At 38.9% G+C, this 25701-nt stretch overlaps 5 protein-coding genes across 9 annotated transcripts; 1 reads left to right on the plus strand and 4 right to left on the minus strand.

Moving 5' to 3' along the window:
- Positions 1-53: 53 nt before the first annotated feature.
- On the minus strand, positions 54-4849 carry LOC139197922 (ceramide kinase-like). 4 transcript variants are annotated; one of them, XM_070825975.1, is made up of 12 exons: positions 4393-4849; positions 3859-3978; positions 3610-3783; positions 3389-3481; positions 3185-3277; positions 2800-3025; positions 2476-2560; positions 1701-1850; positions 1486-1587; positions 920-1264; positions 395-461; positions 54-304 (listed from the first exon to the last, which is right to left on the minus strand). In XM_070825975.1, the coding sequence occupies exons 1-12, from the start codon at positions 4576-4578 to the stop codon at positions 167-169; spliced, it is 1779 nt and encodes a 592-aa protein (XP_070682076.1). In that variant the 5' UTR covers positions 4579-4849; the 3' UTR covers positions 54-166. The 4 variants fall into 4 exon arrangements, with proteins under 4 accessions (XP_070682076.1, XP_070682059.1, XP_070682068.1 ...); XM_070825958.1 differs by having other exon boundaries at positions 3859-4017; XM_070825967.1 differs by having other exon boundaries at positions 3610-3777; positions 3859-4017; positions 4393-4765.
- A 2185-nt stretch (positions 4850-7034) lies between these two features.
- LOC103453987 (transcription factor DUO1-like) lies at positions 7035-8314 on the plus strand. Its single transcript, XM_070826011.1, has 3 exons — positions 7035-7303; positions 7510-7744; positions 7811-8314. The coding sequence occupies exons 1-3, from the start codon at positions 7104-7106 to the stop codon at positions 8237-8239; spliced, it is 864 nt and encodes a 287-aa protein (XP_070682112.1). The 5' UTR covers positions 7035-7103; the 3' UTR covers positions 8240-8314.
- Positions 8310-12324, minus strand: LOC103453986 (uncharacterized Rho GTPase-activating protein At5g61530-like). Its single transcript, XM_017337329.3, has 10 exons — positions 12202-12324; positions 11435-11551; positions 11094-11344; positions 10794-10856; positions 10687-10705; positions 9821-9919; positions 9618-9695; positions 9276-9520; positions 9004-9166; positions 8310-8871 (listed from the first exon to the last, which is right to left on the minus strand). Exons 2-10 carry the CDS (start codon positions 11496-11498, stop codon positions 8732-8734), a joined length of 1122 nt encoding a protein of 373 aa, XP_017192818.3. The 5' UTR covers positions 11499-11551; positions 12202-12324; the 3' UTR covers positions 8310-8731.
- Positions 12325-19567: 7243 nt separating this feature from the next.
- On the minus strand, positions 19568-21483 carry LOC103430931 (hexose carrier protein HEX6-like). Its single transcript, XM_008369076.4, has 2 exons — positions 20897-21483; positions 19568-20798 (listed from the first exon to the last, which is right to left on the minus strand). Exons 1-2 carry the CDS (start codon positions 21347-21349, stop codon positions 19725-19727), a joined length of 1527 nt encoding a protein of 508 aa, XP_008367298.2. The 5' UTR covers positions 21350-21483; the 3' UTR covers positions 19568-19724.
- An 842-nt stretch (positions 21484-22325) lies between these two features.
- On the minus strand, positions 22326-25508 carry LOC103430944 (uncharacterized). 2 transcript variants are annotated; one of them, XM_017331095.3, is made up of 6 exons: positions 25336-25508; positions 25088-25141; positions 24176-24320; positions 23585-23811; positions 23106-23363; positions 22326-22765 (listed from the first exon to the last, which is right to left on the minus strand). In XM_017331095.3, exons 1-6 carry the CDS (start codon positions 25375-25377, stop codon positions 22460-22462), a joined length of 1032 nt encoding a protein of 343 aa, XP_017186584.2. In that variant the 5' UTR covers positions 25378-25508; the 3' UTR covers positions 22326-22459. The 2 variants fall into 2 exon arrangements, with proteins under 2 accessions (XP_017186584.2, XP_028958752.1); XM_029102919.2 differs by lacking the exon at positions 25088-25141 and having other exon boundaries at positions 25336-25505.
- Between the last annotated feature and the right edge of the window lie 193 nt (positions 25509-25701).

The following is a 25701-nucleotide window of genomic DNA, read 5'->3' on the forward strand; positions in this document are numbered from 1 at the left end:
CGTTAGATTTCCCTTTTCTAATATCGCTCGTATAAAATACACACTAATCAAAGTTCGGAAATGAAATTGTTGGATTTATTTTCTTGAAATTTATATTTGGGTACCAAACTAGAAAATGGAAAATACAAAAAAAGTACGAATAAGGTACATCATGGGCAAAGTTGTATCAAATTTCAGGACCGGAGGCAAACAAGCAAACAAGGCCTCGAAATACTTGCGCCGATAATTGGTGTGCTTGAAAGAGTTCCCCGTCCAAATTCCATACACTCTCGTTGCCGGAAGACGTGAACGTAAAAGCAGTGGTCTGTACCAAACATATGAACAAAAAAATATTACAGTCGAAATTAATTTGACAACACGAGCGATGAAAACATGATGAATAAACAATATATACCTTGTGATGTTCAACAAACTTGAAGTCGAAGGGGTTTCCACCCTTCTTTGCAAGCTGGGTAAGATGCCTGCAAATTAATCATACATAAGAAAATTTTTACTGTGATCTTCGTGGATAAAGAAGTGAAAAAGTATCGACATATGCACGATAATTGATGCCAAGAAAAGGTAAAATCTTCAGAATTTTGCATAAAAACCTCTGTAACATATAATTCTTAAGGTGGTGAGAGGAATTATAGACAGATGGTTAAGAACTTGGAATCGAAACCTCCATAGAAGAACACTTCAAAAGACTAAACAAATAGACGACTCTACACTGCTATGTTACTAATGGGAGCCTTTCAAATGTATCATAAAAATCATTTGGCCGTCAAAAGATTGGTGCAGCTTCGAATGTGCCCATCCCAACAATTTGAAACCCGAAATATTTTTCTAGCTTAAATGTGGGAACCAATATCAGTTATTATCCAATTCTCAAGGGGAGAATGAAGGAATGTGCATTTAGATGGGGGCTATAAATTATTACCATAGATAGAGAGCATGAGAGCAGTCCTTGATCAATATGAGATGCATGAAACCGTCTGAAAGGTGTGCATCCGCCACCAAACCGTCAGGTGCTCTTTCATTTCTATTGGAAATTACTGCGGCACCAATGCTAAGAAACTTTCCCTTTGATATGGACCATTTTGTTTCTCCTGGATATGAGCAAGGGGTGGTGCTGCTACAGACCTTGCAGTTAACACGGCATATTGCTTGATCGGATTTATTTGGGCTCCAAAATGGTCGCTTGCGACCGCTCAAACTTCCTCTTTCAGGAATTGACTTTCCTTCTGGTTTGACTTCTATATATGCTACTTCTGCCTCATAGGACCTGAATGATACGACATATAAAAGATAGATGGTTCAATGTTGTTAATTAAAATAAAAGATAATTTCTTGTTAGTCACAATCATAGAAAGCTAATGAAGAGAATCTACACGGCGAAAGTATATTGGGAAACAAATACACAGAGACCATATGAATGATTTAAGACCCAACATTTGTGATTTTGGGACTCACATAGCAAAATATGAAATCCAACTAGTAAATTACCGGTGCTTTAAAAATACCCTTGTTCCTGCATAATCATATCTTTTCGGACCCATCCAACGGTATTTTTCACTCTCAGTAATGACATCTCCATAAAATCCGTACCTACAAAATATAGAACATCTGGAATTTTAGAGAACTTAAAATGAGAATCAAATATCTGATTTTCCAGACCTGAGCATCATCCATATCATTGAGTAATTGTAATGAGAAACTACCCGGCAAAAGATGCTGCATAGCGCACAAAAGGTTCAACCTTTGATGTAGATGTTGTTTTCCACCTTACAACTTGGGCTACATCAAGGGAAACCCTTTTCCCAAGGACAATGTGAAATGTAGATGTTATAGGATCTCGAGCACCAGTTGTGCTGACAAAATGAAAAAAAAAAAAGTCAACACCTTACATTGGGCCAAAGGGAACAATACCAGATGAAATAAAGGTTGAATGATACTGAGATATGTTATTATGTCCAATAGACACATTGAATATTAACGGTTTTTGTGAAATGTGCATAGTGAATTCATATATGATAAACGATAAGAGATATACTTAATTACACCCCATGACAACAAACAGGAAGAGACCTAAAGAAGTTTCAACTTTTGATTAGGCACTTCAAGTTCAAGCTTTCTGATGCAACATTGAAAAAAGTGGATTCAACAAACTCCTACAAGATCTAGGACCAAGAATCATACTGGAACAGGATTGAGAGCAGCAATCTATTAACATTTCTAATATCCATCACTACTCAGCAGAGGTTCACTATCATAAACACTGATTTCAAGAAAGATTCCTTGGCATTTTGTAAGTTGGTGAACTATATTGCAATTTAAACGATCTAAATACCACATTATATATGTAAACTACAGTCGAACGGTTAATTATGTTCAATTCAAATTAAGTATCAATTTGGAGAACATTGTGAGTAATGCAAGTGTAGACCCAATAAGGCAGAAAAAATTGAATGCTGGCTGAGAAGTGTAGAGAAGTACCACATCACAATGGCATCGGTAGAGCCAGCAGGAATAATTCCAAATCTGAAATGCTCATTGGGGAAGGGAAACTCTGGATCTTCATCTGTTGGGTTTTCGAAAAGAGAAACAGTAATCATGTTTTAGGCATTTGAAAATACAAATACAAATACTATATATTATTATATTATGTTTGTACAACAGAACCAATCAGCCGATGGGGAAAGAAATATCCTCAATTCTTGTAGTGTTAGATACATCCAGTGATATGTACGAAAACAACCAGTTACAACTAGAAATCAAATCAAAGCTGATGTGTATGGAAAATATTATTATGATACATACTGATAACTGGGTCTCCCGAACCATCATGGATTGGACTTGGGAGGAGAGGAGACTGCTCAATGTTCTGAGAAGAAGTTCCAATAACTGTTTCATTTGGATCATGAACACAGAAACTGTCATGACATGTATCAGAAGGAAGAAAACCTGAAGGAGTTGGCGGGTATGGAGCTTTATGCCTTGAAGAAAGAAATCCATTGAGGATTTCATTGAAGAAACCATCACCGCCCTAGTTCCACATCAATCATTACCAAGTAATCAACAATTAGGAATAGAATAAGTTCAAAATCCTAAAAAGGAATACAATATAGCATCAACTGAAGAAGTATGCCAGTATAGATGTTCCTTTTACAAAGATTGAAATAAGTCTAGGAAAGTTATAACTTACAATGGCTATAACTCCGTCATATGAAGCAAGCTCTTTGTTACCTATAGATGCCATCATATCATATGCGTGCCCTGACCTTTGGGTCACAATGACCTGATGTTGGAATTGAAAACCAAATTTAAGAAGGATCACTTTGTACATTCAATAGGTTTGCTTGTGGTCTTGATTCCCATTACAGAGTAACTGAACAAGCTAGAACTCTACCTTTGTTTTCACTTTAGCATGGGTGAATATAGGAGCCACCGAGTCCCAAATTTTGCAGCCGTTTCCCTTCCCACTCTTTGGATGAACAAAAACCTAGTCAATCAGAAAAAGATTCTGGAAAAATATAATACCACTTTATGTCAATTTTGATAAACCACCTAAAGGACTCAAAAACCCAAACAAGCATAATGATATAGCAATTGGCAAACTACAAAACATACCAATAGATTCTTTGGTCGCCCCTGTTCTAGGGCCAGAGAAGCATTAATCTGATCGACCCACATCTGACATGTTTGGAGATCATTATGACCAAACGTATATTTAGCCAGGACCCGAAGAGAAGGCAGAGTCTTTGACTGCTGGAAACCATGCACTGTAAAGCGGTAAACCTGAACCTATGTAAACGCCAACGACATCAATACCATATGAGGGAGTGAAACAAAATAGCCAAGAATGGGAATTGAACAAACCTCAGATTCATGATGACCAGAAAGGCATCTTCTAGCATTAGAAACCTTTGGTACATGGATCAAACCGTGGCTGATCAACTCAACGGAATACACATCGGAAAATTTGATCTCGGTTGCAACCTTTGAAGTAAATGTGATGCCCAAACAAGTTGAGTCATCCTGATATATTAGACAGTAATAAAAATTTCAAAATTTCATGATTAAACATTATAATCAACTCATCGATTAACGATCATAAATGCTCCACCGAAAAATCATACAGGATCCCGAGTAAATAAATTAACAAAGTAAAATGTTTGTCACAAAGCTCAGGCAAAAGTGATGAAAAATCAGAATTTAGAAGAACCCAGTTGCCATTAGGCCTAATAAGCAGCAGAAATCCCAGAATCCATACTAAAATTTGAAAGTATCACAACTATAACACAATTAAGAACAAATTTCAATCTAGAGTTGATAAAAATAGAAACTTTACTATCAAATAAATCAATTTAAAGACAAAAACAAAAGGGAAAGAAGAGGAGAGAAATTAAATACATTTTCCAATGGCTCGAGCGATTTCCAAGACAACCCATCTGAGTTTAAGAAGAGAAGGACTTCCCCGACGCGGTCCAAGGTGAGGCTGCAGCTCAAAGCCGCCGCCGTGGCTCCGCCGTCAAACTGCGCGTGCGGGAGAGGGGGAGATTCATCTGGTTCAATACAGCAATCTACATCACGTTCCATTCAACGAGGTTTGAATTATATGAAGGATAATGTTGAAGGCGGCGAAAACGGAAGAACTTTCAGGTGGAATTTCAAAAAACCGGTGATCGCGTTCGTTGGCCGAAGTGGAATTTGGCGCTTTTATTGACCACAAAAGGAAACAAAACGACAGGAAAACGGGCCGTTGCAACCAGAGATCTAGGCTTCTAGCATGTTTGCTTTTCTCTGGTTATTTTCTTATTACCCTTTGACCATGGTCATTGTTTGTTGGTCAGTGCATGAAGCCAAATCCAACCAGTAAAATCTGGTAAAAATTATATTTATAATTAAATTATAAGTTTGTTGGTCAGTGCATTGCGCTTATCTTTGTATTCAAGCTTCAATATTTCTTCTCATATATTAGATTGGTCCAAAATACCACATTGTAAAACAAATTTGCAAATTAAATTGTCCAAATATTTCTTTATTTTTTTTCAAAAGTAAAATTCTTTTTTTTAGAAAACATAACATGATAAAACATCAAACAAAAAAGGATCTATGCGCTACCTAAATTACAATCAATTGGAGTATATTAAATTGCGAGTTGAATTAGAGGAGTTTAAAAGTCTTTTTACTCAAAATGGTCATCAGATTGGTATAACTTTTCACTTTGGTTCTTGAGATTTCAAATCGTAGAAATGGTCATTGAGTTGGTCCACTGTCAATAATTTGGTCAAACTTATAATCAGTTCTATCGATTTCAAATCTTAAGGACCAAAGTGAGGAGTTATGTCAATCTTGAAAATTATTTTAGCTCAATGCCGAGTTTAAAATACTCCTCCTCTGCCAGTTAGTACTACAGTTTAGTGATATTCATTTTTACTTATAAGTTTAGTGGTATTCCTCTTTACTTGTAAGTGAGAAGTCTTAGGTTCGATTATTGCCACATGGAAATTTGAACCACATTATTGCTAACCCATTGTGAGGCGTAACCTACTATCCCACATCTTAGTGTAGATAATATCGTTTGCTAAAAAAAAAAAACCCTACTCTAATTAACTGCAACAGCATGTTGTTTTCATGCTCTAATGTAACAGATTTCGTAGACAATAGAACGGTGCAATAACAGGACTCTTGTTGACAAGCGGAGCCTTGTCACGGTAGCACGGTATAAACCGTCACATCGTCCATGTCCAGGCTTCTCACTGAGTACTGAAATGTCCATCCGTGGCAAGCTCCGGCGTGCACGCCCTTCTTATTGATGGCAAAAACAGCTCCAACAAAACCAGGGAATTTTCTCGTGATTGTGATATCGCATCCTTCGCAGCGAGTTTAGGTTCCATCCCTAATCTCATACTCTCCACAACTTGATAACTGTGGTTCAATCATTTAATAGATTCAGTATAGGAGCATATTGGGGACTAAATACACAGGGCATGACAGAAAACAAAGCCTGCTTGACGCACACGCAATGCATTCTTTACCGGAGTTGCAAAATGATGGATCGGATTGTTACGTTCAAAACTCAAGCCACCAGGCCGGAAGGAAACCAGTTTTTAATGCTTGACAAGCCTCCAACTGGTATAGTTTGATTAATGACAGTATTTGCTTTACATTTAAGACAAACTGTACTTCTTGATTAAGGCTTTAAGAAGGCAAGTCAATAGCAACATTCATAACTTCATCGTCGCCCAAAAGGAAAACTTCAAAAGTGGTAAACTGTTGATATTGTTGGAGCAAAAGCGAATTTCAAATACGAAGATTTGTAATTGTTGACTGAAATTAGCATCCCATAGCAATATACTCTACAAGAGAAGAACGTAAGACCAGGAGCAAAGATGACCAGTGCATTACCATGGAAAGAAAGGCATCGTGACATCACCATCTCCGGATGCACCACAAGCACCAACTTCGTCATCTGCATATGCAGATGATCCTGCAATGCGTCCATAACCCACCCTGCAGTCAAGAAACTGTGCTTTCACTCATGCACTCATGCAATCATGCACTCGGAGTTCTGTATTAGACTCCCCTTCGTGCCAACCCGAGTAATCGCATGTATCATAATCTTGATCACATCCAACGGTGATCCATGATATTGCAAATCATACCAGAGGACATATACGTAATTTTATCATCTATTTTGAACAAGCAAGGAAACGGCGGGGGTGTGGGGTGCTTACCACTAACCGCCATAACCGTCTTTACGTGGTAGTGGGATAAGATTTCCACTGTTTTTCATACACAATTTAGATGATCAATTAGAAACGTGAACACCGTAATCAGGCCCTTCATTTTTCATCATCTTTGATCCTTAATGGTCCCACAATCTAAGTACTTGATTCAACGGCTAGCTTTAATTCACCAGTTACGTTTCCATAAGATGCGCCGTGTGCATGCAAACCCTAACATGATCGAGATTTAAAAAAAAAAAAAAAAAAAAAACTCATACCTCAAAAGTTCATATTCCATCATCTCATTTTTTCCAAGAAACCCAATTAATTTACGGAAGAAGATTTTGTTTCCCGTCGGAGTGAAGAAAATTGAGAGATTAATTTTGTTGAAAAATGGCGAGGCAAAAGCAAAACGATGGAGCATACATCAGGAAAGGGCCATGGACTGCTGAGGAAGATGAGGTGCTCATAAGTCATGTGAAGAGAAATGGTCCTAGAGACTGGAGCTCCATTCGATCCAAAGGACTCTTGCCGCGAACTGGAAAATCATGCCGGCTCAGATGGGTTAATAAGCTCCGACCGAACTTGAAGACGTAAGTAAGCCCTACGAATCCTTGGAATATTATATAGATATCAAACACTAATTAGTTTTTGTAAGTTTAGTTGACGAGTGTTCATTAATTTGTTATGTTCACGTTTTTGTTGATTATTGCTGGGTTTTTGGCAATTTAGTAGTTGTAATCTGTATTTTCTTGCTTAAGATTGACGCTAACAAAAAATGTGAACTTGAACAACAAAGTGGATGCAAGTTTTCTGGAGAGGAGGAGAGGATGGTGATACAACTGCAAGCGCAATTCGGGAACAAGTGGGCGAAAATTGCGACGTATCTGCAAGGCAGAACGGACAATGATGTAAAGAATTTCTGGAGCGCTCGGCGAAAGAGGTTTGAGAGGATTCTGCAGAAATCGACATCCTCAAACTCCCAAAAAAACAAGGGGAAGAGCCTTGTGCATCATGAATTTCCAGTGGATAAGGTAAGGTAGCATTGTTCTCAAATTTCCAAGACAAATTTTTTCAAATTAACAATTGTGAATTCTCAGGTTTCTTCTCATCCAAGCAATTGCTTTTTGAATTCTGAAGAGTTGGGAATGGTGGATCTACCGGATTTGGTGAAAGCGAACCAACTGCTGAATGTGGAAGCAGAGCAGCAGCCCATGCTTGAGGCCACGCCGATTAATATGATCCCGTCTTCTGATTTCCCACCACACTTATCTTTGTCTCAGCTTCCTCAGCCCCAACTAGACCTCTCATTTTTATCAGGATGCAAAGAAATTGACCAGGACCCTATCGTTCTGAACTTGCTGGACGTGTTCGGGCAGGATATCCCACCTCTTGGACTGGAGGAGAATGTTCAAGGTAATAAGTTAGGAGAGCTTAAAGACCTTTCGACCCCTGACATTTTCTTCGATGAATTCCCACCTGAGATGCTTGATTATCTCGAAACTCTTACAAGCTCGTCAGAGTTATGAATTCCTGGGAGTCTTGTGTAACTGTTATTTGGTATGAATTCTGGGACACGATTGTTTGATACACTAGAAATGAAGATTAGAACTTGTTTAATAAATATTCTGTTTAATTGTTGAACATGACGAAAATCGCTTCTTTATACAATGTGCTAGTGCAATATACTGCAACCTGAGTCCATAAACTCAGTGTTCACTGATCTTATTAAGAAATTTACATAATCAATGGTGATGAAATACATTTTCCTAATACTAACTACCCAAAGTAAGAAAAAAATGCCAAAACCAATCACAACATCCAATTCAGTATTAAATCCAAGCTTTTTTCACAGCTGCACCAAACAATTCATGGTCTACCATGCTCCAACTCGAAATAAATTTTGAACCTTCGTAGGACTGGCAAAGGTCATAAATTCTTCTACTTTGTAATCATCGTCTCAGCCAGATCTGGTTTCAGTCTCAAAGCGTTAGTCAGTTAGACTGCCCAAGGAATTTGTATCATCTCCAGATTGTTTCATTAGCATCTGTGAAAATTGCGTTGTGATGTTCCATGAGGCACTGGACAACCTCAATGGCGCCGAAGTCCATGGGCACGTCATCATCCAAGGGGATGGAATCATCTACAGCATCACCTTCATCTGAATCCACAATAAAAAAAAAATACGCGCAAAAGAGATGAATATGTTCTTTCGAAAAACCAACAATATAACACCTTTAGTTCACATAATTTCTCTAAAATAGAAATAGGTTGCTAATGAAGAACCGCTCACCAGAAAGCATGTCCCATGCAGTATAAGTAGGCTCAGGATCCAAGTTCTTCCTGGAAGGACCTTTTGACAGTTGATTCCAATATTTCCTATATAGGTCCGGTGTTTTACCCTTCTGCCAAATTATAACAGGGGCCATCTCCATCGCGAGACTTTGGGTGCTCATCTGTGTACAGTTAACAACTATTTAAGCAAGCTTATCAACAATTCAGGCTATGAACAACCCGCCATGCATACAACACGGAGAGAGAGAGAGAGAGAGAGATGCTTCCTGCCTTGTTAAGAACTGACTTCTGGCTAACACGGAACAGTAATGCAGTGACAAATTCTAGGGTTGTGTAGTTGACTGTAGGAAGCCTCCTGAGCATGTTTCTTATCGCATGTATGCTGGATCGAGCACCTTTGATCTCATTATAAAGCTCAAATGTGGTTAGTGGCTCAGGAAGGGTAGCTAGGTAACATTTGACTAGAGCCGCTACGTCAATTGGGTTTACACCCTCTGGTAATGGTGCATTTGAATCTGATATTACAACACTAGATTAGTGTCATCCAAATAGAACTAAGAAAATTATGTTTCAAAGCAATAAATAAAAAGAAGTTATACACACTTCACATACCTTGGTTGTACAGTGAAACCAGTTGTTGAATGACTTTTCTATCTCCCTCGCCTTTAAATAGATATGGTGTATTTAGTCCTAGAAGTCAAAAACATCACGAACAAGTTAATCATACTTGCAAAGGAAATCAAAGTAATATATGTGTAAGTGATCATACATGCACCAGAAGTGTATAAATTAGAGAAGTATAGACTATAGAGTACCTGATAATATGAGATAATCTGCACATCTGACCAAAATTTGAGGAATGGGCCTACTAGATTGTTGCCGTTGAACAATAACTTCAATCGGAACTCCAAAAACTGAAAATAAAAATTTAAATAATTATCACCATTCACCATTTAACCCAAGATTAAAAGCAACTACCATCCTGATACAGTTTATCTTGACACAGAAACCACCAAATTAGGGAGATGCAGAGGATCCAGAATTTCACCATTCTTCAAACAATGCTAACTATAAAAAACCTGAGTCATTTTCTATAAATTCTCAGCTACAAATTTCACCTTACAGCTATAAGTACAAATACATTTTAGGGGGAACCCCGTGTAACAGAAGGTCACGTGTAATACTATCAGAAGTCAAAGAAACAAAGCTTTCAATGTTTCCTCAATCCCAACTTCGTCCACCAGCACTAACTGCTACCCACTATCTCATCTCCTACAGTTAATATGTATATTCCTTGCTTGTTGATTCCAGAGAAAAACCAGACATGGGTCACTGGAGAAGAAGTAGCCAGATAGCCAAACAAGCCACAAATCCTCAACAATCCCCACTATAACCCTCAAAACCAAATGTAGTACAGTATCTCAGTTTCAAATTCCATCCAATTTAACACTGTAAATCTCACAGATAAAAAGCTGTTTCCAAATATTACAATTAGGGGTGTGCTATCCACACACCCCTTGTTAATTTATGTCATTGATCTTCTTTAATTTAGTCGATCCGACAACTACAAATTAAGAGGGTGTGTATGAAGTAAAAAGGGGTTTGTGAATAGCACACCCCTACAATTAATGATGCTAGGCAAAAAAGGATATGGAGGGTGTAGAAAATCCAAGAAACTTACCGTCGGTGCTTGCAACACCCTGAAAATGAAAAGAACAAGATTAGACTTTCAAAATATGTATAACAAAGAAGAAAAAGAAAGGTAACAATTGTTTCAAAATTCTATACCTTCTGCCATCTTTCGATATCACTCAAAATGCTTTTGCTCTTTTGGGCAGTCTTCTTTGCCACCTGAAGGAAAAATCACCATTTCAAATGTGTCAGTGATGAGTTCAACTAAAAAACATGCTCTAGGCACACACTTAGATTGTCAAGCTCAGGAGCATTTACAAGTCAGGGTTTACGATCAATTGCATTCACCGTTGGGGTTAAAGAAACAGAAAAATAGTACGATACGTTCAGTGACTTCAGTCTAAGTTCAAGTTGGATATGAATCATTATCACCTAACAAAGTTCTAGCCAGTTTACCTCCTCAACTTTTATCTTCCCAACAGAAACCTTTTCCTTTGTCTCTGATAAGCCCTTCCTAAACAATGTACCAGTTGTTGCAGCAGCAGTTATAAGGCGTTCCTGCACAGCATGTCTTGTAGCTGGTTGCTGAAGAATCGCCCATCGACTTTTGAACATTGACCCAACTCGTTCTGCCACATCAGCAACATTCACTTTTGCATCTTTAGTGACCTCTCCAACAAATGTTCCAGCTTCTTTAATCTTCACCCCTGCATTAAAATATAGTTGGCTATAGTCAAACACCAATCTTTTTCTTAGAAAATGATTAAACAATAAAAAACGGTGTAATCGGAAGGTACCTGAGGAAGAAAAGAATTCGGTAGCTGTCTCTTGTGTGATGGGGGGTGAGAACGGGAAAGCCATTGTAGCAGTTGCAGAGACCAGAATCAAGTTGTAAAGGCAAAGACCAGTTCAGCCTGTTTTGAAGGGAACAGATGAAAAATATGTCAAAGAAGATCGAAAGCCACTACTTTTCATAGGTTCTACAAATTCAAGAAAAAAAATTGCAATAAATCACAACGGTTTCCCTCTTTCGTTAAGAAAAACCAGCTTTAATTTCACAGGCAGTAAGTCTCTTGAATCCATTTATTAACACGAACTCGAAAACCAAGTTAAACAATAAATCATCAAAGTTTCCCTCCACTCCAATAAATCAACGTAAACAATAATCTTTCTAAGTCAACTGTTTGGCTGGTGAGAAAATGAAAGAAAGTCAAACCCCTCCCCCCATCATTCCCAAATACAAAATTTCTCAACTTAAAATTAAAAAAAATTATGATCTCAACTCAGCCAATCAGCTCGAATCAATTCTCTTTCACTGTAATCTGTCTAAAGATTATTCCCTTTTCATCAAATTTTATCCAATTATCAAAACCCAGTTCCTACTAACTACATACAAAAATTGGCCAAATCAACATCAATCAACCTGATTAAAATTTTAATTACAAATTGAAAAGAAAAATAGTACTAATACAGCAGTAGTTGAAGAAAATTTTAATTTAGTTTCCACTAATTAAAAACAAACAAAAACCCCAGTTTTAATCAGTGAAATTCGAGAAAAGATTACCTCTGTGGGGCTTGCTGATCAAGGAAGCTGGAAGCGAGCAAATAGAAAAATCCCTTCTTTTTAGAGAGAGAGAGAGAGGAGAGAGAAAGTCGTCCTCTCTAGAAAATTCAAAAAAAGGCGCTTGCCTGCGATTGGTTGGGCATTCAGTGGGGTAGGCGGAAGAATAGTATGACGTCATGTAGGCGCTAACTGGCGAACACGCGGACTGGGACCCGCGTGTGATCCTGGAGGTTTTTTAACTGATATAACCGTCGTGTGTGCAGACTGAGATTAACACTTTTGTTTGGTTTAAAGTTTAAAGTTAAGACAGAGATTAACGTATTCTTTTGTTGAAAGTAGACTGAGATTAACATCCCCCTGTCCCCACCTTAATCCTTGAATATTCAACTTTTTAATCAAACTGCCTGCGTCAAGGGCCCCACTCCACTCCCACGTTGTTATCTTTTCTGTTATGGTGACGATGTTACGTAAATCAAGGGTGAGGATTGAGGGAATCAATCAAACGGTTGACAATAAATAAGAAAGTTGGAATAATAAACCTGCTCATAGCAGGTAAGGGAAGGAATAAGATTCTCTTAGGATCCGTTTAACCGAAAAATTGAACACTTAGGAATTAATTTTTTTGTTTACGTTCATCTTTTTTATAGGAATTTTAACGAAATGTTTATAGTACTGTTTATTTTAACGAAAAATTATATTTTTACACTAAAAAGTCAATCATGATACTATTCACTTTATTTTTTATTTTATTCTTATCGTTAAAACTCAAAGTTTTTCGAGCTATTTTTATTAGTTTTGTTGTGACATATGTTCTTATCAATATGTGATTGTGTAAATCCTAAGTAGAGATAAAATAGGAATCCTTTGGGATCTAGAAGATCTTTCCTAATATACTTTGTATTACTTGGAGAGCAAGTTTCTCTCCTCCTAATTACTATAAATAAAGGCACAAGGACTGGGGAATTAACACACAATTCCTCAAACCTATTCTCCATTCTCTCTTCTTCTCTTTGCCGCACCTATCTATTAAATATAGGCCACAACACGTTATCAGCACGCTCTTCACGCTGTGCTTAGAAGAATTTAAAGAGAATTTATTCGTCTACAATCAGGGGAGTATTACGTTTCAATTATTTTTAATTGATTAAATCTTGATTTTATTGAATTCATATATTGTTATTGATTCAATTTATTTTTCTTCTTATGTTGAACGTGATACAAGCTTGAAGATGAAAGCCGAAATTGAAGAAATAATTTTTCTGCATCAAACCAGTTCATTCATATCATCACGCAATCAGGTTCTTCCAAAACAACGGCTTTTAACTCGATATTTTTGAAGCCCTGATCGCATGAACATTCACCATGATGCATGACCCAACTTTACGTTTAACGTATTTTAGATTCTACATAAATTGTGTATGCCTCATAACCAAAATTGCTGCAATTATGTGAATTTGATATTTGCCATGAATTGAAACATACATATGTAAATGCATTGAAACTATTATTTTGCATATGCATCAAATTACATATGTGTTTCATTGAAATATATATACTATTGAATTATATATGCATATAATTGAATTGAAAAAAATTGAAAAATTAGGGTTTCGAGACCCTAACCAGCGAGCTGCAGGCTTTAAGCCGCGCCGCTTTGTAAGCCATAGGGCTGCGATGCACTGGAGCATAGCTCTGCTATGCTGAGAACCCAACACGATGCCGTTTGCGTCATCCCCAACCCATAAAACATACCCTCACCGGAAGCCGAGACCATGGCGTTGCCATTTTTTTCTAGATTTCACGACCTGCAGTCGTGATAGTTTGGGGTTTCATCGTCGACTACAACGATGTTATTTGAATTTCCGTTGAAATTCAATACTAAAATCGAAGATTCCCGAATCGAATCCCTGGGTTCCACACTTCCCCGATGTCGAGGACCCTCCTCCGTCGTTATGATTAGTTCTTGGATGAACCACCATGCCTCGAACTCACTCCTAAGGTTCCCCGTGCTTCGCCGTGCCACAACCTCAGAGGACAGTCGCCTGAAGCGACACTGGTGTTCTTCCCCGGCTATACACACCCAATAAGACTGGGTTTGTGACCCATATTTTTGGGTTGGACCCTCTCTCGGTCTTCCTCTTTCGCCTTGGGCTCACGCGTCGTGACCCAAACATTTTTTTTAGGACCTCCTATTTTGGCCTTACTGTTTTCCACGGCCCGTATAACAAAAAAAATAAAAATAAAAATAAAAATTCTTGGGCTTGCCTGAAGCAGCCCGCGCGATCAAAAAGCAAGGATTTTTTTTTTTTGGCTGCCCACAGCAGCCTAGTCTTTTTCTGTGGGCCTGCAGCCCCACCCGAGACCCCTAGCCCAATTTTTGGGCCTAGGTAGAATGAACCATATTTTTATTAAGCGACCCCGTGGACTTATTTTTTTTGGGCTCCCGAATTTTATTCGCCTAATTATTTTAGGCCCAATGGGTTTTATATTTTTTCACCCACATTTTAATTTGGCCCGAAGTCCAAATAAATTAATTCAATTATAATTATCCACCTAAAAGTTATATTTTTGCACATACTTGTTGCATATTTGCTTGCATATATATTTGTGTTTGCCTGCAGATATTATGAACTTAAAATTCATACTTCCGAACCCGAAGTTTCGGAAAAGTGCCATATGAACCTGAAGTTTCTTAATGCGCAACACTCATGTTGAGACCCGAAGTTCTCCATGCTTAAATCCGTTTAAACCAAACCATGTCTTAGAACCTGAATGTTCTAAATTTGTTGTTTATGGAAATTTTATTTCCTAAAACACCAATCACATTCTTGTTTCCTCCATTCAGCGTATTGTCGAACCGTAACAAGTTCGATTTCACTGATTTGGAAGTTTCGAATAGTAAACTACTTTATGTGGATACAAGACGTGAATAAGCATCCGTCATGATCCTTATTCGAAGAATTATGCCTGAAGCATATCCAATGGAAGTACTCCCTGCTGAGGACTCTATGACTCTTCAAATCCGTTATGGACTGTTTCAAATCATGCAAAGATGAATTTTTGCCTGAAGCAAAACATGATTGAAACTGTTACGTCCATGAATAGGTACAATTCTCGTAGTCCATTTGTGAGACTCATTTTGCTCCACCTAATACATTTGGAAGAGCGAAATTTGACATGGACGGCCTATTGGCCGAACCCCATTGTTTTTTTTGGTTTATTTTGTGAATAATTTATTTTGTTCTCGGATTTAAGATTAGTGTTTGGATGTCACCATTATTCTCGAATAAAAGAGTTAATTAACGAAGATTACCACATGTGACTACAATTAACTCATGGTTAGGTATGTTTTGTGGGGAAGTTAGCTGTCTGGTTCTATGCTAACTTCATACCTAATCATCCCCCGACAACCTTTCAGGCTTATCCAACCTGATTGTGGGGCATGGCACTGCCCTATATTGTCCAATGGTATTAACTTTACCATAAAGGGAAGCCTTATACTCACTTCGTTCCGGAAGAACGCATTTTTGAGCTTTAAGGATATTCGAGAGTATTATTACCATATTGAAACCAATGTAGAAAAATGGAGTAAAATTCCTTGGCATATTACCATTTTGCACTTCTTACGAATATAGTTAAATGCATATTCTAGAGAAGATGGAACGCTTAACGAATGGATTACATCCATTCAAGTCCACTATGTGGCCGGCCAGAAGCCCGCGATTCCTAAGGAATTTTCGCTATGGATGTACGTTTGGGATATCTAGGATGATTCGTGATGCGCCGTTTTGGGCATCCTTTTACCAGAAGTAAAGAAATCATACCTGGACACGTATTATACCTTAGCACCCTCCATCTTTTTACAAAGGATTCAAATGGGACATTTGTGGATAGATTCAACCACCCTACGGACCATTTAAATATTCTATAGTATTGGTTGATGCTTCTACACGTTTGTCACACGTGTGGTTGTTGTCCACAAGTTGCATTCTCCACACTGGTAGCTCAGATTAACAAGCTCAGGGCTCACCACCCTGATTATCTGATCAAATTTATTTGATTGGATAAGTTGGAGAATTTACATCGACATTTACATCGAACAATTTAAATCTCGATGGATATTGCATGTCGATTGGGTTTTTGAAAGTTGAACATCCAGTCCCATGTTCATACCCAGAACGACCCAGCAGAAGTATTCATTAAACGCCTTCAAATGATTGCGTGGTCGACTGGTCATAAGTACCACAGTTCCCGACCTCTGCTTGGGGCCATGCAATATTGCAAGCAACCATGTTGGTCTGCCTGAGGCCCGTCACGACCCAACCTTATAAAGCGCGTGTCAGTTGGTTACCAGATACGAACCCGACATATCGCATCTGCGCGTCTTTGGTTGTGCGGTCTATGTGCCATTTTGCGCCGCCCTTACGTACAAAAAAACAAAGGGGTCCTCAGGGAAGGATGGAAATCTATGTCGGTTATGATTCTCCTTCTAATATTCGTTACTAAATAACCTTTGACAGGCGATCTCTTTACCGCTCATTTTGCGGATTGTCACTTTTATGAGACAGTCTTCCCGTCGTTAGGGGGAGATAAGAACGTCACCGTTCCTAAAGAACGACGCGAATTATCGTGGACGTCCCCACTATGTCTCATATCGATCCCAATCTAGATCGTCAGAGTTTAACCAGACATTTCCTCTGATCTAGAAAAAGTGACGAGATCACATATACCAGCTGCAAATGTGCCTGCAAAGATGTGTACCAAATGTACTTCGGACCTTTGTCCTGAAAGTAGGAAAGCCACAATTATGGCCGACCCTCGTACATTGGCGGCTAGCCAATCAATCTATCTTATGCCAGAAGCATGGTAGATCACTCGGTTCGAGGATTCACTTCCCCAAAAGAGGAGGAACGTGGCACAAATGAATCCGCCCCTCGATCGCTGTCTCAGACCTTTTCATCTCATGAGATTAAATCCGGATTACTCCCGAGACCTGAAGTTCTTGGTCCAGTATACTAGTTTGGATGAGATATGGAATTGGAATGAGATTATCATAAATGATGTTTCATTTATATGGTATCGACATAAATGAAAAGCGACGATAACGAACCGCGTTCCGTTGATTAATATCAACGTAGAATTGATTGGTCAACTAAAAGAATCAATCTATGACGAATGAGATGAATGAAATAGTGCAATATGACGCCTTGTGGCGCAAGGTTTCTCTCATACGCCATGTGATTGATTGCAGCATTACAAACGTGGTTGTAGTATCTCTGGGATCGTGATATGAACCTACATGGAGTTTCCAAAGGACTTACATGTACTGATTCAAATAGTTCTAGACCACAAGAACATCCTCTTGATTCTCAAGCGGCCTTCACTTTACGGATGCAGAACTATCCGGGCAGATGTGGTATACCCGTCTAAGTGAATATTTGATCAGTTAGGGATATATGCCCCTGCGTGTATAAAATCCGAAATTGCTAAAGTTGAGAAAATTAACTCGCATATCGGACTATAAGATGAATGATCTTGGGAGAACTTGACATTACCTCGACCTGAAGTTTCGAGCTAGTTTTGATGGTATTCTGGTCCACCACTCAAACTAGACCCAGAAGGTGTTACGTCTGAGTATATCCTGATCATCTATATGCTAGATGCAAATGAGACCTTTACGGAGGGTATGGAGCATAAGGTTCCTTATTGGAACGTGAGGCAGCCATATCTAAGTACCATTGGCGTTTGTTGTACTTAGCTCAAATGCACTAGATCAGACATCTTATGTGCTGATAATCTTTTGGCATAAAGCAGCACTGCGCCTAACACGCCACCACCAAACTTGGTGTTAAAGACGTTTTTCTGTTACTACGGATTTGGGCTTATTCCCTATGCATCTCAGAATAGATCACACCCCCTTGATCTTCGGAATGATGCCTACCTTGTGGGATTCGCTGAATCAGACCATTTGTCTGACCGCACAAGGTACGTCCCCGCATGGTTATGTCTTTACCATTAAGGAACACCGCAATATCTTGGAGGTTAACTAGATAGACCTTTTTGTTGCGAAACTTTGAATCGTTCCAAGACTCACTATATCTCATCACGTGAAAGATGTAGTCGAGAATTCTTGTTGAGCATATTCAAAATCCTTGCGATTTTCATCCATCGTTGAGTCCCAACAACGATCCATGAATACAACGCTGTATGTATCGACCAGATCATGATACATCCAACAAAGTCAACAACAAGCATATTGTGTCTACATCAGCATGAGCATCAGAAGATTGAAGTCAAGCAGTCCAATCCCAGACAACTTTACCGACATCTACACAAAGTCACTACCAAAGTCTACCTTCCAGAAGCTTGTCCAATGAATTGGTATGCGTAACTTTCTCATTTGTAATGCTTGTAGTTTCATTTGGAAGTTTTGTCAAACTCAGGGGGAGTATCTAGAAGTATACTCACTTGATCTTAATGTACCCTTTTTCCCTACGATTAGGAGCATTTTTCCCACTGGGTTTTTGCTACCTAACTAGGTTTTAACGAGGCACCCATCCTGGGCTGATCATACCCTTGTGAGCTCTTCTACTTGCGTCCAGAAGACGTATAGTTTTGACTTAATGCAACTTCTCACTTTTCTCCTTAGCCTATGGGCTTTTCTCCCACCTTGGGTTTTGCCATAGTAAGGTTTTGTGAGTTTTACCACTCCTGCATTCTTCCGTCTTTTGAGACTCGCATTCGCTACTTGTGCCGACTAAACGAGACGATTTCATCCACTACTTCTACATTTGCCTGAAGATCTGATGCGCCATCTACTTGAGTATTTGCACACTCAAGGGGGAGTGTTGTGACATATGTTCTTATCAATATGTGATTGTGTAAATCCTAAGTAGAGATAAAATAGGAATCCTTTGGGATCTAGAAGATCTTTCCTAATATACTTTGTATTACTTGGAGAGCAAGTTTCTCTCCTCCTAATTACTATAAATAAAGGCACAAGGACTGGGGAATTAACACACAATTCCTCAAACCTATTCTCCATTCTCTCTTCTTCTCTTTGCCGCACCTATCTATTAAATATAGGCCACAACAAGTTTTCATTTTTTTGTCCATCTTCTTTATATCTTCACCTTTTACTGTTTATCTTCTTCTATTTTTTTTTCCGGTTAATCGTATCATGTTCATTTTCTTCTCTCTTCACATTCATTTAGTAGGATAATGTTTGGTTGTTATTGTTGTTGAACTTTTTTTTTTTAATAAATGATATTATTTACATTAACGGAGTGGACTCAACCTTACAATAAGCTAACAATGATATGGTTCAAATTTTCATTTGACGAGAATCGAACTTAAGACATCTTGCTTATAAATAATATTGTTATTGTATTTAAATCTTGGATTTTTAGCTTTTTTTATACAGAAAATAAATGGTTAATATTAAAAAGAAAATATTTGTAACACTGAATAATAAGTAGCAATGATGCCATACTCGAAAATATTTGTAACACTGAATACATCTATTACGGAGCTTCCATCTTGGTGTCCTTGCTAGAGTCCCCCACAATCCTCCTCCAAAACCAGTGCTCCTGCCACACACTCTCCATCTTCTCAATCGGCACATTCTTCGTCTCCGGCAAAAACAAGTACACAAACACCGTCATCACCGCCACCCAACCCCCGAAAAAGAAGAAAATCCCAGCCTTGAAGTGGCACAGCATTGCTAGAAAAGTTTGAGCAACAATGAAAGTGAACAAAAAGTTCACCACCACATTGATACTTTGTCCCGCTGATCGAATTTCCAACGGGAAAACCTCACTCGGAACCAACCATCCGAGCGGCCCCCATGACCACCCGAATCCCGCTACATAAATGCATATCAAAACCAGCACCAAACAGGCATATCCTTTGCTCACTCCGCCGCGATCACCAAGCTGAGCTGCCATTACACCTCCCACCATAATTTGTGACACCAACATTTGAATCCCACCGGCTAAAAACAACACTCTTCGCCCAAATTTGTCTACGATAAGCATAGATACGAATGTTGAGCTTGTACCAACCACTCCAGTCAGGACAACGGACAAGAGTGAAGCGCTTTCTCCCAACCCAATTGTTCGAAAAAGTACGGCAGAATAAAAGGATATGACATTAATCCCTGTCACTTGCTGAAAAAATGGTATGGCTATTGCCATCACAAGCTGAGGCCTATACTTTCTCTCCAGGATTTTCTTGAAAGGGTGTTTGATGTTTTTCGATATGTTGTTTGCCTTGATCAGATCATCGAGTTCTGCTTGGACATCATCGACACCTCTGATACGTTGTAGCATTTTCTTGGCTGTTTGGTGATCCGTGCTACGCTGGATTAGGCTGTTAGGTGTTTCGGGAAGGAAAAATGCGCCCAGTGTTAGCATTGAGGCAGGGACTGCAGCCATGGCTAGGGAGATTCGCCACCCCCAACCGCCTTTGATCTTCTCAGAGCCGTAGTTGATGAGGTTAGCTGATAATACGCCAATGCCGACGCTAAATTGGAAGCCATTGTTAATTGCTCCTCTGTATTTTGGTGGTGCCATTTCCGAAAGGTACAATGGAACAGCCTGCACAACACAAACACAGATTACACGAGTACCATGAAAAATAGAAACATCGAATAGGGTATGCTTATATGATTAATGTTGGGGGCAGAAAGTACTACCTGATTTCCAAAACCAATACCAACTCCAAGCAATAAGCGGCCGAGGATGAGCATGTAGATGTTCATAGCTGCGCCATTTAGAGCTGAGCCGGCAAGGAATGCAGCTCCACCGGCAAGGATTGAAGGCTTGCGGCCGTAAGCCCTTGTGACCAAACTGGCAAAAAGGGAAGCCACAAGACCAGCTATGTAGAGTGAGGATGTGAAGGAGGTCAACAGTTCACTGTCAAATTTACAGTAGTTGCTGATTTTGGTGTCCGATTTCATCTTAGTGTTTACTTCAGGGAAGAATTTTTTAAGAAACGGCTCCATTGATGTCACGCCGCCTGAAATTCCAATGTCGTAGCCGAAAATTACACCTCCTATGGCTGCCATCATGCAAGAGAGGATGACAAACGGCGTCATCCTGCCATTGTATTGCCCAGCTTCGCCTGCTATTGCTAACCCAACTGCCATTGCTTCTTCCAAGCTCACACACAAAGAGATATGAAGAGAGAACTCAAAGTTGTGAGAAGTCTTGCTCCATTTTCTGACAAATACGGTATTTTAAACTACTGTAATTTACGGAGAACGAATTCTTTCTAACCACGTCTGCAAGAGCAGTCTTACTTGACTGGTATATTTCAACAAATGGTTTTGGACTTGTACGGAATATGTAGGCAGTGGTTGCAATCACTACCACTACCAGACAACTTCAGGCAGGACCATAAGCATTTGTCTGAACTCTGAAGAAAGTTAAGGGTCTATTTGGCCACTCTTCAGCTGCCATTGCCTGGTTTAACAAACCCTTTTGTACTTAATCACTCTTTTTTGCTGCTTTAATATCTGCTTTGCCGTTAATCGCGAGCACTTAAACTTGTCGACCGCTGCCACCCGTTGGTACCCTGCCGGAGCTACTTGGTATGGTAGTCCGGATGCCGCCGGAAGGGGCGGTGTAGTGCATGATTAATGTATACATGTTTTGTAATTTTTGGTTTACAGATAATACAGTACTGTTACTTAATTATTAATATTAATAGCATATGCTAAACTAATTAATTATTGTCATATTATTCAAAGTGATTTCAAAACTACTTTCATTTACGGTAAGAGAGGCTCGGAACTAATACAAAGAACAAAAATAAACAGCGAATGTGCATGAGGAGAAAAAAAAATGTGTAGGGAAATCGTTTCCCGAATTATTCTAAAGTGAATGGCATGAAAGCGAAAAGATAGAGAGAGACTACCAGAAACAATAGTGTGCCAGTCGGGGACCTTGGCATGCTTCCCACGTCACTCTAGTTACATTGGCACCCTAGCATGAACTCCACATGCTAGAATTCGAGGGCTCACTTGAGAAAAACTGTGTCCATCCTCACGTGATGAGAGAGAGATACGTTACGTGATACATACCCTGCTGTTTCATAGAAACAGTTTTGCCTTTCAGCAGAAATGCGAAAAATACGATTGCCTTTTTTGCTTGCTTAACAAGTCTGTCTGTCACTAAAGTTGGAGATAACATCATTGCATTTTGCAAACCAACTCATATTAATCTGTTCACAAAGAACAGCAGTTGAGGCAGAAATTTTAGGGTATAAGCACAGCCGAGCCGGATGTTTTCCTGTTCTCGAGGTCTGCATGAGCTTGTGCTGCGTGAGACAATGGGTATTTGTGATTTACTCGAACGCGCAATACGCCTGATGCAACATTAGCAAATACCTCTCCCGCAACCTCTAACAATTTGTCTTGAGCTGCAGTGTACTGGAACAGGGCTGGCCTGGTCAGGAAGAGTGACTTTGCTGCAAGGGCTGATAGCGGGACCGGATCAATTGCACCTGATGCTTGTCCAAAACTCACCATGTATCCACGAGTCTTCAAACATGCCAATGATCCCTGTAAACATGCCCCAATTAAGTACTAATTATAAAATTCACCATCAAGAAATTAGACTAGCTAATCTTCTGAACTGAAAAAATCAAAGGGTAACTAGCATTTGCTTTAACAGTTTCATAAAACTAGCTCAACGGAACAGTATAAAGATTTGGTATACCTGGCCTAGCATTGAGAAACTTCAACGCTAGATTAGGTAATAAGTCACGGTAAAGCAGAAGCATTAACAGGCTGTGTTGATACTCAATGAAACCAACAACATCAAGGGAAATGCGCAGAAGGAGAACCTAGAATCATTTCGGTAACTTCTGTATAAAATTGAGGGATGAAAAGTTAGATATACCTGAAAGGTATCCTTCCCTACAGAATCATAGACAACATCAACCCCATTGTCAGATGTTATTTCTGTCACTCGAGCAACAACATCCTCTTCCGTATAGACTATGACATGGTGACACCCATCATCCTTGGCCTGAGCTGTCTTCTCTTTAGTTGATACAGTTCCAATGACAGTTGCACCAAGCGCATTAGCCCACTGGCATAAAAGGGATCCAACTCCACCAGCTGCAGCGTGAACAAGGACTCTGTTTCCTGGTTTGACCTGTATAATTAACAGCACAAATTCAGATCGAACATTAAAAGCAGCAGCATTTAAATTTATACACAATTTCTAACATTGAATCAACCTTGTTTGGATAATGAAATTACAAATTCAGGAAGCATTTAGTTACAACTTGACCACCAATATTCGTCAGTTGATTGTACTTTTTCGGCACATAAATCACATAGTTAACAACACAGAAAATCGTACCAAAAAACAACCTTGAAAGACTGCCGTAGTAGAACCTGAGCTGTCATACCCTTAAGCAATACGGATGCTGCAACAATAGGATCAATTGAAGGGGGAACGGGCACCACTTTGTTTGCAGGAAGGATCTGTTCTTCCGCATATGACCCCATCGGAGTACCAACATAGGCCACCAGATCTCCAACTCGCCTGCCTATTACTCCAGGTCCTACGGCTGTCACAACTCCACAAGCTTCCATACCTGAAATGAAAATTGATTTGTTAACGAATACGGTTTATCGGTCAGCCTTCTGATCAAGAACTAGAAGGCCAAAAGAAGGCTGGACTCCAAGTTGTTCAAGAATAGTGATGTTGAGTTTCTCGACCATTTCTCTTAGGATTAGTCAGTTCTATTTCAAACAGCAGGAATGGCTAATCTGGTTTCATGCCCGGCATTCTTATATGTTTGCTAAATCATTCTTGATCATATCTGAAAACTGTAATCTCACGCGAAATGTTTACTCGAGAAACTGTTAAGAAAAAACTAAACTTTGAAATTATGCCTTCAAAGAGTGGACTAGATGTCAATCCTTCCTACATTTCAGAACTTGGAAATGAAGCAAAACCTGGGGTGAAGGGCATTGTATCAGCCTTATAATAAAGTCCTTTGCGGAAGTATACATCGATGAAATTAACCCCTACTGCCTTGTTCTTCACACGAACCTCCCCCTCCTTCAGCTCTCCTATTTCCACATCTTCCCATTTCAAGACCTAGCAGCATTACATCACAAAATTAAGTGAAATGGGAATAGAAAGCATTGGAAATTTGGATAATGACTTGTAGCTGAACCAGATGCAGATCAAAGAAAAATTACGAGCAAAGGAAACTTCTTTCAAGGAAAACAAACTGAAGTAAAACTCGAAAACAAACGGGTTTTGAATAATATGTTTCAAAGATTGTGTATGAACACACTTGATATGGCTCGAGATAAACTATAAACACAATATAAACTCAAGTTTACAAACTCAAATACTTCAAGGCCTCGCTCGATGTCTATGATTGAATTGGACTGAAAATTCGCTAGATTCAATGTATGTCAAAGAAAGAAATTTGGAAGGCAGAAGAAGGATTAATCGTGTAGAACATTCCAATAGCCAAAGAAATGGTAGGATTGGAAGGGATAAGCTTACTTCATGACCACTCCTACTTCTACTTTTAACTTATGGCTCGTGTGTTTTTAGAATGATTGAAAGCGTTTTTGGTGAAACTGATTTTGGATTCCAAAAACACTTGGAAGAAGCATCAAATATGTGTTTCTTGCAAGAAGCCCTTCAAGTGTTTTCTAAGATTCACTTAGATTTTTACTAAGAATTAGTTTTAAAAATATTTCACAAAAAAGGCTTTCTGTTATTTTAAATGTACTTCCAAAACGGCCATTAGACAAAATTTAGAAGTTGACTTCCATTTCTTCCTTCGACATTGAAACATTGTGAGTTATCGAATCCAGTCAAATCTTTGACACCAAAAAAGAACTAACCTTCTCTGGACTAGTCCGATGAATACAACGGCATAAGAACTCATGTGCTCTTGGCTAAAAGCAGAAAGGCTATCTCTTTCAGCTTGTTACCAGATTTCCCATCAAACAACTCGGATTTATTGTAAACAGAAATAGTTAACAAATGAAATCAGACACTTAATATTGCAACTGACAAACAAGCCTTGATTTTATGATCAAACATTCAAGTTACCCAAAAGAATACAGGAGAGAGAGATAGAGAGAGAGACCTGAGGACCACCAAGTTCATGAACTCGAATGGCTTTCACCATCTTTGTTCGCGATACTGCTTGATTTCTGGGTACGAACTACTTTCCGGTCAAAAGTGTGATTTCTTGGTATTTATCCCTTAATAATTAGCCTAACTCTTGTTAATATTATAATGTTGGACCTGCATATTTTTTTAGTCTATGTCTCATACACACACCTGAAATCATAAATTGTAATGATTTTAATACTCGTTTCAAGGTAAATAAACTGGTAATGATAAGCACATTAAAACTATACATTTTGATTACAAATAACACAAATTGAACATCGAAGACCATCTCCAAAGGAGATGTCAAAATATCCAAATCAACAATAACAGTAATAAA

The sequence above is a fragment of the Malus domestica genome, chromosome 01 (assembly GCF_042453785.1).
Source record: "Malus domestica chromosome 01, GDT2T_hap1".
Taxonomy (NCBI): Eukaryota; Viridiplantae; Streptophyta; class Magnoliopsida; order Rosales; family Rosaceae; genus Malus; species Malus domestica.